Genomic DNA, 17,340 nt, shown 5'->3' with positions numbered 1-17,340 from the left:
AATACTTTGGAATAAATTAGCATTAAAATAGTTATGATTTACACATGGCTGAATGATTTGAACAAGAATTAAATTTTTCCTAATAGTTTCTTGACTACTCTAAAGATAAAAGGAACCTCCATCCTATAAAAATACATGTAGCGCAGCTAGCTGAATGGCACAGTAGCAAAGCTGTAGTCTGAGATTACCAAGTGTCTATGAAGTTAATGGGTATATCAGTTAGGCAGTGTAAGGATCTGCCTCTCTATTTATGTAACAATTATAATAATAGAAACACCCAGCATAAGTAAATCAAGATCCGCCAGCAATTTCCATTACCCAGATGTTATATCTGACCATGCTGCACAAGCCTGGAAGCTTATGTGCTCTGATATACCTGATTCCCCTTAGCATGCTAGATTTTAGGTGGGTTTGTTCTTCTAAAGTATACAATGTGATTTTTAGGGTGACATTAACAGGCATTGAGGATGGACTACTTTTGAGCAGATGTTTGTGTGTATGCCATTGACCTTTACAATTACGAACTTTATTCATTGAGTTAATTATTTGTTTAAACAGTTGTTCTTTAACTTACAAGTTCCAGCACATTTCTTAGATTTTCATATTATTAACAACATGAGAAAATATTTTTCTGTTTTGGCATGTTTTAGAAATCATTAACTATTAATACTGCTGATAATAAAAATACTCTGATGATAGAAATAACATACATAAAGCAACTAAGTATTACAGCACAATTGTGACATTTTAGCTGCGAATTATATAAAAATTGTTTTTTCTTAAGTTGATCTGCATGCAGTTTTAGTTTTTCAGTCTTATGTAGTGATGTTATTTTGTAGGAAGATTGATATACCACTGAATACCACATCCCACTTGCTATTTCAGAGGAATTTTTCTTGCAACAAGCATCCAATTAATTTTGGATTTTTTTTTTTGTACTTGGGACTGACCCCATTTTATGCCATGAAGCTTAGTATATAAAAACAACTAAATGGCCAGAAACTCAACCACTTTTCTGGTCACCATAGTGGATTACAGATTGCCACTCCAGTGATGTTTCCAACCCTTATTGTGACAAATCGATATCAGTATTCAGCCACCTTATTCCCGTGACAAGTTCTAATGAAATTTTCTTTGCCAAGAGTAATGGTGCCTGCTACTGGATAGTGACTAGGCCATTCGTTCAAATATTCAAGTACTGCAATGCTCCCAAGAACTGCTGGTAAAAAGAAAGAAAAACAAAACAGTGGAGAGTTCTCAAGGGACCTAGGGAAATTGCAACTTGCGTAGCATCATAGTTTGGGCAGACTGGCATCTTTCAATAAAAGCCTAACCTAAATGCTGGAAAAATGGGGAGGCTGTGTTTGTTGCTTGCTTTATGTGAATAGGGAATCAAGTTTTGTTGCCTGTGAATCAGCATATTGGGTGCTCAACCATTGCTGTACTGATTCCACGTCTAGAAAGGGAATTTAATGAAGTCAAAAATAGGATGTAAAAGCTGGTTATGAAATGGTGGACAGTGAAATGATAGTTGGATGCTGATCAGATAATCCACTGTTCATGAAAATAGCACGTGAAAGATAGTGATCACAGATGTGATATTGCAGTTAAATACTAAAAATAAAGAACCTGGTAGGATTTATCTCTTACCATTTTGGTTTAAAAAAAAAAAAATCAGAAAACCCGAATTTTTATTTTTGGTGCACTTTTCTTAGGAAGGTATATATTTATTATAACTTTTTTTTATTTTGCTTGTCGATGGATGTTTCTGGACACACATCTTAGGTTTCTGTTTGTTGTACAAAGCAGCAGACGTGGGAGAAGCAGATGGTAATCATGGCCATTGGCTCTCTGGGTGCTGGTTAAACACCACCGATCTGGGACAAGCCATTCTAGGCTCTCAAGACTGCCAGCTCCAGACTCCTGGCACATAAATACTTGTCTGGAGTCATGGCTGCTACAAAGGCATGGTAGGTACTATAGTCTTTGATCAGCTGGTTCCAGCAAAGATGACGGAAAACTCCTTTGTGGGTTTCACTTGTGTCAAGGCGCAAAAGAATCCTGTTATAATGCTAGCCTGATATTGTATGAAAATTTGAAGCAAAATTACCAACTCTATCTGGAGTAATTTCATATCCCTTGTGAGTTGCTTCTTCAAGAAATTAAATAGGTGAATTAAGTAAAAATTATTATATATGCAATATATCCACCCATGAATGGGAATCTTTTCAGTGTTTTGACTGTTGAATCAGGTGCTAAGTGCACGTGTAATTTCAGATCCTTTGGCTTCTGTCTTATATACTGGTCAAGGATCAAACCATCAGTTGCAGCTGCTTGGCATTAAACAAAATGTTCGTTCTTTTTCCCTGTTCTTTACAAATGGGGAAATCATTATGATAACCACAAACAGCACTGAATTATTAAACCTGTTGGTGAAGTACTCTTGACCTTTTCTTCCTTTCTGTTTACCTGCACTCTATAGCAATGCTTTTGGCTACTCATTTAATCAGTCATGTTGCTGTTAGACACTAGGGGATGATGAGAGAGAGAAATCATCATGAAGAAATCGGTATTTAAAAACCAGCAGTGAGATTTGAAGAATAAACAGTGTGAAACATACTCAGAGAAGTGCTTACATTTCTGTGCCCAATCTGCTGAAGCTTTCTTCTCTACGCAACAGACCAATTGTGTTTAAAAACAAACAAACAAATAATACTATTTCTCCTTTTTTGTTCCAAAGTCCCGCTCAGAAATCTGGACTTGAAGGCCTCAAGTCTTACCACCCTTCTGCTTTCCTTTAGAGCTTTGCTGCTTTGTCTTAATGACTGCAGTGTTGACTCATTGAATATAATTTGTCTTTTTCTTCCATTTGAGGATCTTCTGGGAAAGCGTAAAGATAACCTGTCATGAGAAAGTGATGAATTAATTGCTTATGGGTCTATGACTACCAAAATTGGGAGATCTAGATATTGAACAATCTGAAAATTGCTTTTACTCCTCAAACTAGCATAGAAAGAAACATGCAACATTCAAGGTCAGGTTGGACGGGGCTCTAAGCAACCTGATCTAGTTGAAGTTGTCCTATTGCTCGTTGCAGGGGGGGTTGGACTAGATGACCTTTAAAGGTCCCTTCCAACCCAAACTATTCTATGATTCTGTTATACAAAGAGATGTAAATCTGAATAAATGTCTTGCTCATTTCCAAAGAGCATGCATCTGGGAGTTGTTCCTTACATTTTCATGAGCTGAAGGGTAACCATGAAGGTAGGAGTTAGCACGAGTGAAAACTGTGATCGGTTGAGCACTGCTGCTGTTGAGCTAAAGAACTGATATTTCCTTTTAGACACGCTGGTAGTCACTTTTACTCTCCTTAGGAACGTCACAGACACATGCCAGCCAAACTGCTGTGTTTACAGCATAAGTGATTTTGAAAGCTTGCTGCTCTGTGCATTTGCCTTTGGACAGAATTCAGCTCTTTCCTCTTTATTTGATACTTCAAATGTTTTTATCTTGAACTTTCTCATGAATTTTTATTAGTGAAAATTCTTTTGGGAGAGGAATTGAAAGACAAAAATAGGGACCCAAGTGGCCTGCAGACTGAAAGATTAGAGAGAAGTGGCAAAGCCTTTGGGAGAGATGGGAACTCTGTGTCAGGGTGAGCCTCAAAAAGTTTTGAAAATTGGTAAAATTGTGAGAAACGATTCTCTGCATGGTTTCCACTGCTCTTTGACTTTATCATGTCTAAAGCCAACTGTTGAAGTCTTGAGTTTCCCTTGCTGCTGTTTGTCGTCAAATTTGAAAAGTGATGCTAAAGCTAGTAGAGTACAGCAGTGTTTTGGTGATGACAGACTCATTAGAAGGGAAGCACCTATACAGATGGCCGCAGGAGCAGCCTATGGAGTTCTTGACTGATGGATGTCCAGATCGTGCCACCAAGAAAACTCATTCAGCTTTGCAGTTTTATAAAAATAGAGCCTAGGGATGGAGCTCTCCTTATATAATAAAGTAGCAGCTATTAAAACAAAAACATGGATTCCAGAACTGACTGAGAAACTTAGGTTTCTGGAGTTTCTGCATTAAGAAAGCAGAGAAAAGTGTTATCTGTAGGATTTATGTGTAGGATGTAACTACCTTATTGGAATTAGACATTTAATTCAACCTATGATTTCTTTTGTAAAACCGTCACGACAACTGGGATGAATAGTAGTGATCTATCCCTGGAGGTATTTAAAAGACGTGTAGATGAGGCGCTTAGGGACATGGTTTAGTGGGCATGGTGGTGTTGGGTTGACGGTTGGACTCGATGATCTTAGAGGTCTTTTCCAACCTCAATGATTCTATGATTCTATGATCTAAATCTTTTCCAGTTTCACGATTCCCAACACAGTACAAATTTGTGCATTGTTTTTTTGTTTGTTTGTGGGTTGTGGTTTGTTGTGTGTCATTGTCCCCGTCCGTCCCGTCCCATCCCCCCCCCCCCCCCCGAAAAAAAAAAAGGGGGGGGGGGGCCTGGATCAAGGGGAGAGCTTTGGGAGATGGGGAGAGGCTGTTTTTGACCTTGGTAGTAACTGTGCTTGGAGAAGAGAGTTGCAGAGACTGTAGGAGGAAGCAAAAGGAAAGGGGTGGTCTCTGGGAGACTGCAGCTCATGCAGAGAGAGCACTGAGAGGATGATCAGAGAGCAGAAGGGGAGAGAAGGCAAAGGTGTGACGGACAGAGTTTTCTAGGGGCCAGAGGCCACTGTGAAGAGATTGTTGTAGCTCATAAAGTGCTGAATTGCCTGAAGCTCAGCTAGAACTAAATACTCCAGAAAACGCAGCAGGAAAAGGAAGGCTTATGTATAAACCACTTCTACTTTTGTTCTTTCTCATATAGTAGCATTGTTTTCTCTAAGAAAAAAAAACAAACCACCAAACAACCCAAAATACCCAACACAAAAAAACCCTACTAGCTGATATTCTAAGTTACACCTGGGTTTTGGTGTCTATTTTTATTTTTAAGTTACAAGCTTTTGGTGTTTATTGAGAGTTCATTAGCTGGGGACAGTCTCAGCAAATTCACCTGTGAGTTCTGTTTGATTAAAAGCCTGGACTGAGAAGCAACCGAGTATAGATGTGACTTGAGATGTGAAAATTATGTCAGACATTTAAAGTGTGGCTTCTTACAGGTCTCATGCAAGTATTTGAGGTAAGCCACACCTTGTTTAAGATTTATGATTTAAGCAGTTGTCAGGTTAGCATGGTAGACACACTTGCTTAGGTTTAAAACTAGTCTACAGGAATACAAAATGAATATGGCCTGTCCACTGTCACTGTAATAAGTGGGGTAACCTGACAGATTTAAATAAATAGTTTGGTATGTTATCACTGATTGCTGGAAAACATATAATGCAAAACCTATAATATGGTAGTTCATGTTAATTTTGCCTAAAGATGCAGGGAATGGAAATAACAACTCTGAATATTATTTTGAAAGTCTTTGTAATTGGTCTTTTTCTTTTTTAGGAAATCTTTAAGATAGAAGGCAACCTTGGAATTCCACGACAAAAAAGGGCTATTTTGGCAACTCCAATATTAATTCCTGAAAATCAAAGACCACCATTCCCCAGATCTGTTGGCAAGGTAAGTCAACAAAGAACTGGATCAAATTTTGATATAAAGTAATTGATCTATTTCTCTTAAAATTTTGGAATGCCTGTCATGTTCGTAGTAATGTCCCAGACAAAATTAAGAAACATAAAACTGAACAGAGAAGATTGTTGTGCTGTCTATATTGTGTAGACAGATGAAAATGGCTTTGTATTCCTGGCAGACTTTAACAGCATACATTCTGGTAAAAAGCATTAATCAGAGACGTATGTTTTCATGCAGCTGCTATCTTCAGTAGATAGTACCTTCATAAGGCATTACATGTAAAACTGTCTTTTGTTCATTCCTTAGTTAATTTCTAGTGTCCAAAGACTTATTTTGTCTTTGCAGGTGTTTTCTTTTTTATTTTTTTTTGTTTGCAAATGTCTGACAAAGAAGTGTAAAGTTTTTCTTGTATCTGCAGGCAACCAGACAGATGAGAGTTCTAAAAGACACTTGTCCAGAACTTCAGATATGCAGCTCGTATATACAAAAATCATTAAAAGTGAAATACCAATAATTGTTCAAATGGCCATTTAGGCATCAGAAGTTGTAATTAAATGAATATATTTTGCATGTTGGCAGTTTTGAAACAGGGACTGCTAGGCGTTGCTCTGACTTTGGTAGGTGTGTTAATGACATGATGGCCTGTACAGCTGTGGAGTCTATTCCTAATTCCCACTGATATGATTGCTGGAGCTAAATGCACAGCTCGAGGGCCGAATTTTACTCTACAATCGATGTGTAATTTAGCCAGCTGGCACCTAATCAGTTACTTTAATAATTAGGAAAAGTTGTTTTCCTATCAGTAAAAAGAAAGAATAATCTATGAAGATTTAATTTTCTCCCCTTTCCCCATCAATAATTTATATTGATCTCATAAATTTCCGTAAGTTTTTCTATCTTCCTGAAGTATTTTTTGATGTGTCCTAAACTTTCTAAAGCCATTTATGAACTTTTCCCTCCACATTTCAGTGTTTGAGAATTAATGATCAATAACTAAAGTAAATATTGTTGGTTAATGTGTTAGTGATAAATAGTTAATTTTTAAGACTTCTGTTGTGCAATTTTAAAGCAGTGAGAGAATTAAAAATGTTACTTATACACAGATCTATAGTCTGTCTTTTTTGTGTTGTTATTTCTCACTGCAACCTTCCACCTCTACTGCTCATGAACACTGAATTTTTAGATCTGAAGTAGTCTGAGTTGCTCTCTAGAAGTGCCTTCATTAAGTATTTTTATTGAGAGTTTAGAATGCTAGTCCTGGTAACTAAGGCTCCTTAAGCAGAATGAGATGAATTGGGTCCTATTTGTACTTAGACGTTTTCCTAGCATGTTGTCATCTTGATTTGTTATTGTCCCTGAAATGCTAGTCAGGGATCGCAAGTGCATTAGATGATGTACAAACACAAAAGTGTAAAAGTATCTGGCAGTCTGTTTTTCAAAGGCCCTAAGATACCTATCCTCAACTAATGTTTAAATTATAGGAACTGCAAATGATCAGCACCTTGAAATACTTGGAGCTGTAGTCAGTTTTAAAAGTCTCTAAATACAATTTATTTTCAGTATATTTCTAATCTAGGTATCTAGACATGAGTATTTTGGCTATTGCAAGTAGTAACATAGAGTGTATATACGTCAAGTGAGACAAAAATTTTAGAGATATTTAAAATAATGGAATGAAATATTCTAGGTCAACTGCAGTAATTTGCAACTGAATACTTAACAAAGCATAAACAAAAAGGTTTGGAGCCTCAGACATACTGATGGTAGGGAAAAGAGTCTATTGTTCCCTAACTAAAAAAAATGAGTAGGAGTTAATGCTGAAAAGAAAAGCAATTCTTTTAGGTCTTTTTGACATGTCACAGATCTTCATAAGATAGGCCATGAAGTCTTCAGAAATAGAATAGTCTGTACTAATCTAGGGAGCCTTAGACACCTAATTCATGTACTTGTTTCAGATCCTGCACAAACTGTAGAAAAAGTTGATCATCTGTCTCATTTAACTTTAGATGTTTATTGTGAACTGTACGTGGCTTCATGAATTTGCAAAAAGTCATTTAGTTGACCATTTCTGTGAGGCATAAGAAACACATTCATTTTCTCTGCTGCAACATTCTGGGGATTATCTTCAGAAGCCTCAGCAGGGCACTACATGGACTGATGAATTACAGCATCTGATGTGTATGAATTTCTCTTGAACTTAAACTTTGCCATCTCTGGTCTGTTGTAATCACTGTGAAGGGACATTGCAGATGTATTTAGTAGCTGTGGTTTCTATAGTGTTTTGGGGAAGAGAGAAAACATACAGAGAATGGATAATTTGCATGTTAGAATAGAATTTTAAAAATGAGAAGGAAGAAGAAAGGAAAGCAGATTCTGGATCAAGCTTTTGTCATGTAACTGCCAGCAGTCAGGGCTGAGGACTCGTGTAGGTTTGCTGTGATGGGAACAGCAGAGTTTGTCTCATACCACAGGGGCTCACAAGGGCTCACCCTGTCTGCCCCCCAACACCGTGAGCGGTGTCCTTCTGAGCTCCTCTGTAATGGGTGTTCCCAGTCAAATCTCTGTGAGATTGCACAGTGGGGCAGTTTATATTTTATTCATAGCAATAAACATAGCAATAAAATCATTTAGGAACAAGGAATTCCAATACAATAAGGGGGGGGGGGGGGGGAGGGGGATAACCACACATTTTCCTGTGTGAAAAAGAATTCCAACTTTTGTTTTGCTTTCATCTTTGTTACTGCAATGTTACATTTTCTTCTCATCAGGAATGTGAAGCTTTCCTGACTGAATGAAATATAGGATAGTGATAATTTCAGCTATGACTAGTTCTGTTTGATACCATCATGTGGTCCGGTTTGGAGGTCCACATAAAAGTTAGGTTTCCAGTTGCACCCTGAGTATGTTATTTTCCCTTTCTTTCATCTGCTTTAGCAAATTACCCGTGTAGTTTATTCATCTGTCCTGACTGCCTCTTGCTTTCCAACCCATGCTATGTTGCCTGGAAATGCACAAGGTTGTTTGGAAGTGATTGCAGCAGCCACCAACAGTTGAACTGCTTATTAGCACTTAGTTGGGAGCAGGGCAGATGTGCAAAAATAGGAGAGCAGGGGGAGAACAATTAATGACATTTTATTTCACCATTAGGAAACAATAGCATAAACAAAAAACCATGGGGATTTTAGAGGACTTTATTCATTAAGGTTTGGTAATAGAAGTCAGGAAGGAGATATTGCACTGGACAGGTGGAAAAAATTGGTTTGTTATTAATTAAAACAAATATTCAAATTAGTATTTATCTTAACAAGGAAATACATGTGTAGAGGCTGTTCTCTGTGCTGTTACTGGCTTTCCAGCATACTCATTTAGGAATGAGATTATTACCTTGCCATTTGCACATCCTTCATTAAGGTATCTCTTAATTAAATAACTATCATAGACGTGCTGTGCTTGTAGGTAGAGGAATCTCACCTTTTAGCAGAATTTAAGCTTTTGCATATTATCCTTCATTCCTGAGGGAAACTAGTAAGATTAAAATATTTTAATACAGTCTTGGTAATATGGGCCTTTGTGACCAGATGGCCCAAGCTACAACTGTTGACTGTTATTGATGTGTTTTGTTTAGCTCTTGCTGATATAGCACAGGGATATGATATTCAATTTTTAGTCTCTCTCCATATGTTACTTTTCCAGTTTATTTGTCCATATCAAGTCAAATGAAGTACAAAACAGTGGGATGCGGGATTACCTTGTAATTATGGTGATAGGTTATTCACCACTAAGCTATGGAAATGTTTTCTAAGACTAATTTGAGTGGTGGTTCTATGCATCTATTGGATGACAGTCTCCAGACACACTTTAACTGTGGTGATGAACTGCATGATGGTACTTTTTGAAGTTTAATCCTTACACTAATGCAGAGCTCAAAGTGTAGGAAGGTAATTGTGGAGATGGTCAACAAGTTCCAGCTCTTCTTCCAGACATTAGGAGAGAAGGACATCTGCAAGGTGAGAGTGTTTTAATATAGGCTGAAAGGATTTTCTGTGGATCTTATTGATGGACATATGATTAATCCATGGTTCTATTCTTTAATTTAAAGGAATTGTCCTTCATAAGAATGAATATTTTAATTGTTCACACAAAAGATCTGGAAACCACGACTGGCCTGATAAAAATTGGCAGGACTTTTTATGCTTAGAGAAGTGCAGAAGACACAGAGAGGTACACAGGAGACTTTGCAGGAAACTGCTGAATGACGAAAAAGCAAAACCTTACTTTTTTTTGCCAGTAAGAGAATTTGTTTCTTTGTTACTTGGCTGTTTTGTCCTTTTGGAAGGAGGGTGTTTGTTCAGATATTTTGCATTAGATAGTGTATATATATACTCCCTGCCTTTGATCTGGGCTGATGAACAGTTAGCTGCCAAATGACAATTAGATGGCAGGACTGACCTAAACAAAAGCTCAAGAGAAAAAGTGGCGCAGGCTAGCAAACAGGATAGAAATCGTTAAGATCTATGAGGAGGTGTGGTGGGTTTTTTTTTTTCTCTTCTGAGCTGTGAATTTAAGGCAAAGAGAAAACACAGCTTGTCTGTTAATACAGCAACAGAAAAAAACTGAAGAGGGGAGGAAACTGAAGATAACTGGATGGAAAAGCTGCTGGAAGCTTATTATTTTTGAGTGGCTATATGATTGAGGCTATTTATAGATGATAAATTATATGCTTCACAGAAGAGAAGTGTTAAGTACTAAAGATGCAGCTGTAAAAAATGCCAAATTTCAGGCAAAAGTTTGAAAAGAAGGTGATAGAAGTGTAAAGAGAGATGATCGTGATCCACCATCCTTTGAAGAGAACCTAGAGAGAAGGATTGTATATTAGAGGAGGACATGTGAAAGACAAAAGAAGAACAAGAACAACGGTGAAACAAAAGCTGAATTAAGAAGTGCATTTGTTCTACTGGAATATTAGGCAGAAAATGAGGGGATGGGGAGAGAGAGTCTGAAAAGAAATGGAGGAGGGAAAGCACCTACGTAGGATGGGTGTCCAAGTCTGGAAGATAATGGTGTGTGCTGACAGAGAACAGAATGATGTGCGGAACAGAGGAGATACGCCTAAAAGCCTTTCCAACACCAAGAGAGAGATCTGTGTGACTCCTTACCAACTTCTCGGTTGGTAAAAGTCTGAATCTCAGTTCTTGGTCTGAATCTTCATGTCAGTTACTAAAAATAATGCAAAAGCAAGGGAATGTGTTTCTTACTGTAGAACTAGAAGTGGGTCTGAGGTCTACAGGAAAAATCCATTGGATTTTTTTTAAATTATTTTTTAATATCCATTTGTTTATTTTCAAATCATCACCACATCAGATGTAATGATCAGGCTGTGCCAAAGAGTATGCTCAGAAAAGGGCAGGTGGTCATCAGCAAGAATTTTGACTTGTCCAGAAGGCAAGAATATTTCAGTGACAGCTGAAAAAGTGGTGCCATCAGGGAGATATTGGAATGATTGGCTCCTGGGAAACATTGCAGGGTGAGGACCTTTTTCAGAGAGTAGATGGAATTACTCAGGTACAAGGAGTTCTAGTTTCTTGCATCAAGGTCTGATGGCATATAAGGAGAGCACTCAGCTAAAGTATGCAGAAGTGTGTCTATCATTCTGTGTGGTAAAAGGCACATCCACAGATAAGGATCCATAAACAAGCAGCAAAAAAAGAGTGGTAGAAAGATGTACAGAAAGCTGGGGGAGGGATGGGGAAGGTGTTATTGATGAATAGCACTTAGGCAATAAAGACAATTGTAATAAATAAAGCTCTCTCTAATCCAGCAAGAAAAAAGATTGGGATTAGAGAAAAATCAAGTTATGGTACTAGTACAGTAAGATTGGGCAGAAATATATATGTCTGAGCTCAATTTGTTCAGCCTAGCACAGTAAGTGTTTTCTGTAAATCCAGACTGAGTGTAATGATTTAAGAGAAAGGAAAATACTGGCGTAATAACTAATGGATATAAATTTTGGCAGAAGATTAGGAGAAAAGTTTCTAGTCCCCAGAGAAGAGGAATTAATTTCCAACAGAAGTACTGAGGAGGGAATGCAAAATTTGATAAATATACGATCACAGCTGCATAATACGGCTGCTTCTGATCGTGAAAGAACAGACATCTAGAGGTTTCCTGCTATTCTAATGTTCTTGAAAATGTGTAATACCCTGCTGAGTTGGACCTGAACGGACTGTTAGAGATGTCAGAGTTTAACATCTGATCAGATTCATGGCTTGCATGAAGGAATGGCAAACTTCTGACCTTCATGGAAAAATACAAACCAACCTCAGCAATGAATGTAATGAAATGAACAGCACTCCATTAAATTAAAGGGCTTTCGATGCAAGTACATGAATTATTAAACTACAGCATATTAATTTTCATTAAAGGATATGTATTTGATGTCCTAAAAAACCATTAAGTGAAAACAGCACTTCAAATTTATCTCTTTTTCTGAAAGGTCTTTCTTCAAACTTCCCTTTTTTTTTTTTTTTTAAATATTGAGAGTCACATAAACAATTCCAACAGAATACATTTGTTCTCTTTAAGCTAACAGAATTTTAATGGAAAGCCTTGTTAAAATACTTATGTTTACTTAAGATCTTTCAGAAGAATCATACTTGAGCAGCAGATGCCTTGGAAAACTGGAAAATAATAAGAATTTACCATTATTTTTCAGGGTTTGGTGTTGTTAACAAGAATAAAAGAATTTTTAAACATTTGAGGAATAGTTTCTAATCTAGTTACTATGGTTACAAGTTTGTTGGAGATAAAGCAGTTCTATGGCAACAATGGAATTAAATTTTCTGCCCAATATTGAAATATCCAGTACCTAATTTCCTGTTTCATAATAAATCATACTAATGACCTTAAGGAGAGCACCAAACAGAAGAGATTTTATGCTTTGAAGCTGTTCAGCAAAGTATACTGCAGTTTAACTGTCACATTGTTTGTGTTAAATTTTATCTCAGAAGTTGATATCTTAAACTGTGCAGATGAAAGTAGAGGGCGGAAGCAAGTCTGTCCCTGCCAGTAAATTACCTATGTAAAGTAACTGAGATGAAATAAAACCCTGGCAACTAATTTTTCATTGGCACACTAATTGAATTTTAGACTCAAGTTTAAGGAAAATGTTTGATTATTTTTAGATGCAACAGCTATTTCATCTAATGAGGGCCGATGTTAGACACCTTTCCATAATGTTGTTTTTTTTTTCTTAAATGGTTAATTATAGTCAGCTCTGCAAAAACAAACCCAAAGAATCTCCCCAAAACTCCAGGCCTGTTTCAGCTTCCTTGACCCAAGTAAACTCCCAGGTTCATGTTTTAAGAATCACATGTAGGGTGTGATTCTGTACCTGGTCTTACTGAGCATACTGTGAATGAAGAGTGCCATCAACAGCAGCAGCCAGAAAGCCCCTTCTAGGGACGCAGAATAATAGTTGTTAAATTGCCATTCCCTAACTCAGTTATCATAGAATACCAGGTTGGAAGGGATCTCAAGGATCATCTAGTCCAACCTTTCTTGGCAAAAGCACAGTCTAGACAAGATGATCCAGCACCCTGTCCAGCTGAATCTCAAAAGTATCCAATGTTGGGGAATCCACCAATTCCCTGGGGAGATTATTCCAATGGCTGATTGTTCTCATTGTGAAAAATTTTCCTCTTGTGTCCAATTGGAAACTCCCTAGAATTAACTTGTACCTATTACCCCTCATCTTTTTCATGTGACTCCTTGTAAAAAGGGGGTCTCCATCTTCCTTGTAGCCACCCTTTAAATACTGGAACATGGTGGTAAGGTCTCCCCTAAGCCTTCTTTTCTCAAGGCTGAACAGTGGCAGGCTTCCCAGTCCTTTGATCATCTTTGTGGCCCTCCTCTGGACCCTCTCCAGCCTGTCCACATCTTTTTTGTATAGCAGGGACCAAAAGTGAACACAGTATTCCAGGTGTGGCCTGGCAAGCGCTGGGCAGGGTGGAATAATGACTTCTTTATCTCTGCTGGTGATGCCCTTGTTGATGCAACCCAGCATCCTGTTGGCTTTCTTTGCCACAGTGGCACACTGTTCACTCTTACTGAACTGTTTGTCCACCAGTACCCACAGGTCCCTTTCCACAGAGCTGCCCCCCAGCAGGGTAGCTCCCAGGCTGTGCTGCACTCCTGGATTATGTTTTCCCAGGTGCACTTGTCCTTGTTGAACTTCATAAGGTTCTTGTTAGCCCACTCTTCCAGCCTATCCAGGTCTTCCTGCAGGGAGGCTGTCCCTTCCAAAGTGTCCACTTCCCCACTCAGTTTGGTATCATTAGCAAACTTCATCAGGGTACACTTGATCCCATCATCCAGATCACTTATGAAGATATTAAACAGCATTGGGCCCAGCTGGGTTCTCCATGGTTTTCATGAAACTATACTGATTTTTTGTTAACTTTCATCTTTACAGTCTTCCAAGATGATTCTGTATCCTGACTTGACTAATGGAAAGGATTTTGGTATCCACCTTGACTTTTCTCTGTCTTGGTTTAATTCAGTTGTTTGAAATAACTATTCAATCTGTTCAGCTTGAAAAAGCTATTTTCTTATTGAATGTATACTTTTGAACAAACCCTTGATCTCTGCATTCTTATTAGGGCCAAATTTTAACCTTAACAAGATGTAGGGCCTGATTCTGTAATCTCAGATTGGTAAAACAGGACATTTGGATCCAGAATTTCTGTTTGCTTGGTACCTTTAATTTGTAAAATTTCTTCCTACAAATCTACTTAAAGTAACAGTTTCTTTTAAGTAGGATGACAAATGCAACAGACTTATCCAGTGTTACTTAACAGTGTGCTGTGTTAATATATTACTACAAGAAGATGAGATCTGCAGAATATAGAAGTCAGTGGAGAGAACATGACCATAGAGCTTCCTTTAAATCAATTAAGATACTTATAGCTGTGAATAGATTCATACTGCTTTGGATATGATCTGTTTGTTATCTATATACAAGCATTTTCCTGTTTCATTCCAAATTATTCCTTTGGTTTCCTATTATGCAAAGTCAGTTGTTAGCAAGTGTATAGTGTAATATAAAGCAATATCCAAATGAATGACGTTAGGAAGAAAAACAACTTATCCCTGCCAATTTAAAAACTAAATACTGTCATACTGTCAACCTTGGTACTTACATTAATGAAAGACTTTAATAAAGGCATTTTGTGGACTGGACTGGCAACAAATTTAATATTACTAGCTGTGGCTTGTTAAAATGGTATTAAGAAAAGATGGTTGGCAGAGTATTTTCAAAAGGAAAAATGATATGTATTGTATATGGCTCATCTGTAAGGTAGAGTAAATAACTGTCACTCCGGGAACAATAGTCATTTTCTTCTGACTAACTGCTGGATCTCTTCAATGATTACTAACTAATTTTAACCTTTTTGTGTTTTGCTCTTCGTTTTATCATACATGAATTATTCTTCTTTTGAATTTTTTCTCTTGCATTTGTGTGATGTATAGTAACAGATCAATAGGGTAGGTGAAGAAGTATGATGCTATTATCTGTAATGACAGCTGTGGTTTAATTCAATAAACACTTTTCCTTCTCCTTTCCAAAACATCTGTTGCTTTTTTCCAGCTGCCCTCTAAAGGCAACTTCCTTTTTTTAACTTTCTGGTTAATCACCTTTGCCACTTAGTTTGCAGCCCTGTTTGTGAAATTCAGAAGTGGACTCAGTCATTTGTAGTCTATAGGGCAGAATCATAGAATGGTTGAGGTTGGAAGGGATCTCTGGAGGTCATCTTGTCCAACCCCACTGTTTAAGCAGGGCCACCTAGAGTCAGTTGCCCAGGACCGTGTCCAGATGGCTTTTCAGTATCTGCAAGGTGGGAGACTCCACAGCCTCTCCGGGCAACCTGTTCCAGTGCTCAGTCACCCTCACATTAAAAAAGGGTTTTCTGATGTTCAGATGGAACCTTCCATGTTTGAGTTTGTGTCTATTGCCTCTTGTCCCATCACTGGGCACCACTGAAAACAGCCTGATTCAGTGGTCTTTGCTCCCTCCCTTTGGGTGTTTATATACATTCATGAGATCCACCCTGAGCCTTCTCTTCTCTAGGCTAAACAATCCCAGCTCTCTCAGCCTTTCCTCACAGAAGAGATGCTCCAGTCCCTTAATCATCCTGTGGCCCTTTGTTGGGCTCCAGAATGTCCATGCCTCTCTTGTACTGAAGAGCTCAGAACTGGACACAGTACTCCAGGTGTGGCCTCACCAGAACTGAGAAGAGGGGAAGGATCACCTCCCTTGACCTGCTGGCAATACTTTGCCTAATGCAGCCCAGGATACCATTAGCCTTCTTTGCAGCAAGGGCACATTGCTGGCTCATGTGCAACTTGGTGTCCACCAAGACCACCAGGTTCTTTTCTGCAAAGCTGCTTTCCAGCTGGGTGGCCCCCAGCATATATTGGTGCATGGGGGGGTTGTTCCTCCCCAGGTGCAGGACTTTGTAGTTCCCCTTGTTGAATTTCGTGAGGTTCCATAGAGCCCGTTTCTCCAGCCCGTCGAGGTCCCTCTGACAGCATGACCCTCTGGTGTATCAGCCACTCCTCCCAGTTTTACGTCATCAGTAAACTTGCTGAGGGTACACTCTGCCTCATCATCCAGATCATTAATGAAGATGTTAAATAGGAGTGGACCCAGTGGACCCCCAGGGTACACTGCTAGTTACTGGCCTCCTACTAGACTTTGTGCCACTGATCACCAACCTCTGGCTTCAGCTGTTCAGCCAGTTTTTAATCTACTTCACTGTCTGTTCATCCAGTCTGTACATGAACAGCTTCTCTATGAGGCTTTTACGGGACACAGTGTCAAAGGCCTTACTGAAGTCCAGGTAGACAATATCCACTGCTCTCCCCTCATCTACCAGGCCAGTCATTTCATCATGGAAGTTTATCAAGTTGGTCAAGCATGACTTCCCCTTGGTGAATCCATGCTGACGACTCCTGATGATTTTCTTGTTGTTAATGTGCCTGGAATTGGTTTCCAAGGTTAGCTGCTCCATAACCTTCCCAGGGATTGAGGTGAGGCTGACTGGCCTGTAGTTCCCTGGGTCCTCCTCCTTGCCCTTTTTGAAGATAGAAGTGACATTTGCTTTCCTCCAGTCTTTGGATGCTTCTCCCATTTGTCATGATCCATCAAAGATTATTGAATGTGGCCTTGCAATGACATCTGCCAGCTCCCTCAGCACTTGTGGCTGTATCCCATCAGGGCTCATGGACTTATGTATGTCCAGTTTACTTAAGTATTTCCCCGACCTGATCCTCTTCCATCAAGGGTACATCTTCCTTGCTCTAGATTTTTCCCTCTGGTCTCTGGGTTTCCTGAAAGCCGGTCTTGCTAGTAAAGACTCTGGCAAAGAAGGCATTCAGTACCTCAGCCGTTTCCATGTCCTGTGTAACCCAGTCCCCCAACTCATTGAGCAATGGGTCCACATTTTCCCTAGTTGTTTTTTTTGTCACCTTTGTACTTATGAAAGCCCTTCTTGTCTCTGAGATCCCTAGCCAGAGTCAATTCCATTTGTGCTTTAGCTTTCCTTTCTTCATCCCTGGATGCTCGGACAATGTCTCTGTAGTCCTCCCAGGTTACCCGTCCTAACTTACACCCTCTGTATGCTTCCTTTTTGTGTTTGAGTTTGGCCAGGA

At 38.8% G+C, this 17,340-nt stretch overlaps 1 protein-coding gene across 2 annotated transcripts in view; it reads left to right on the top strand.

The window, feature by feature from the left end:
* Positions 1-17,340, top strand: part of CDH13 (cadherin 13) — a 525,814-nt gene that overhangs the window by 199,994 nt on the left and 308,480 nt on the right. For both annotated transcript variants that reach the window (XM_076349047.1, XM_076349046.1), the window contains exon 4: positions 5,503-5,619. In XM_076349047.1, coding sequence (XP_076205162.1) covers positions 5,503-5,619 — 117 coding nt within the window. The remainder of the gene's footprint in view (positions 1-5,502; positions 5,620-17,340) is intronic.

Source organism: Aptenodytes patagonicus, chromosome 11 (genome assembly GCF_965638725.1).
Source record: "Aptenodytes patagonicus chromosome 11, bAptPat1.pri.cur, whole genome shotgun sequence".
Classification (NCBI taxonomy): Eukaryota; Metazoa; Chordata; class Aves; order Sphenisciformes; family Spheniscidae; genus Aptenodytes; species Aptenodytes patagonicus.
This window is presented reverse-complemented; position numbering and strand designations above follow the sequence as displayed.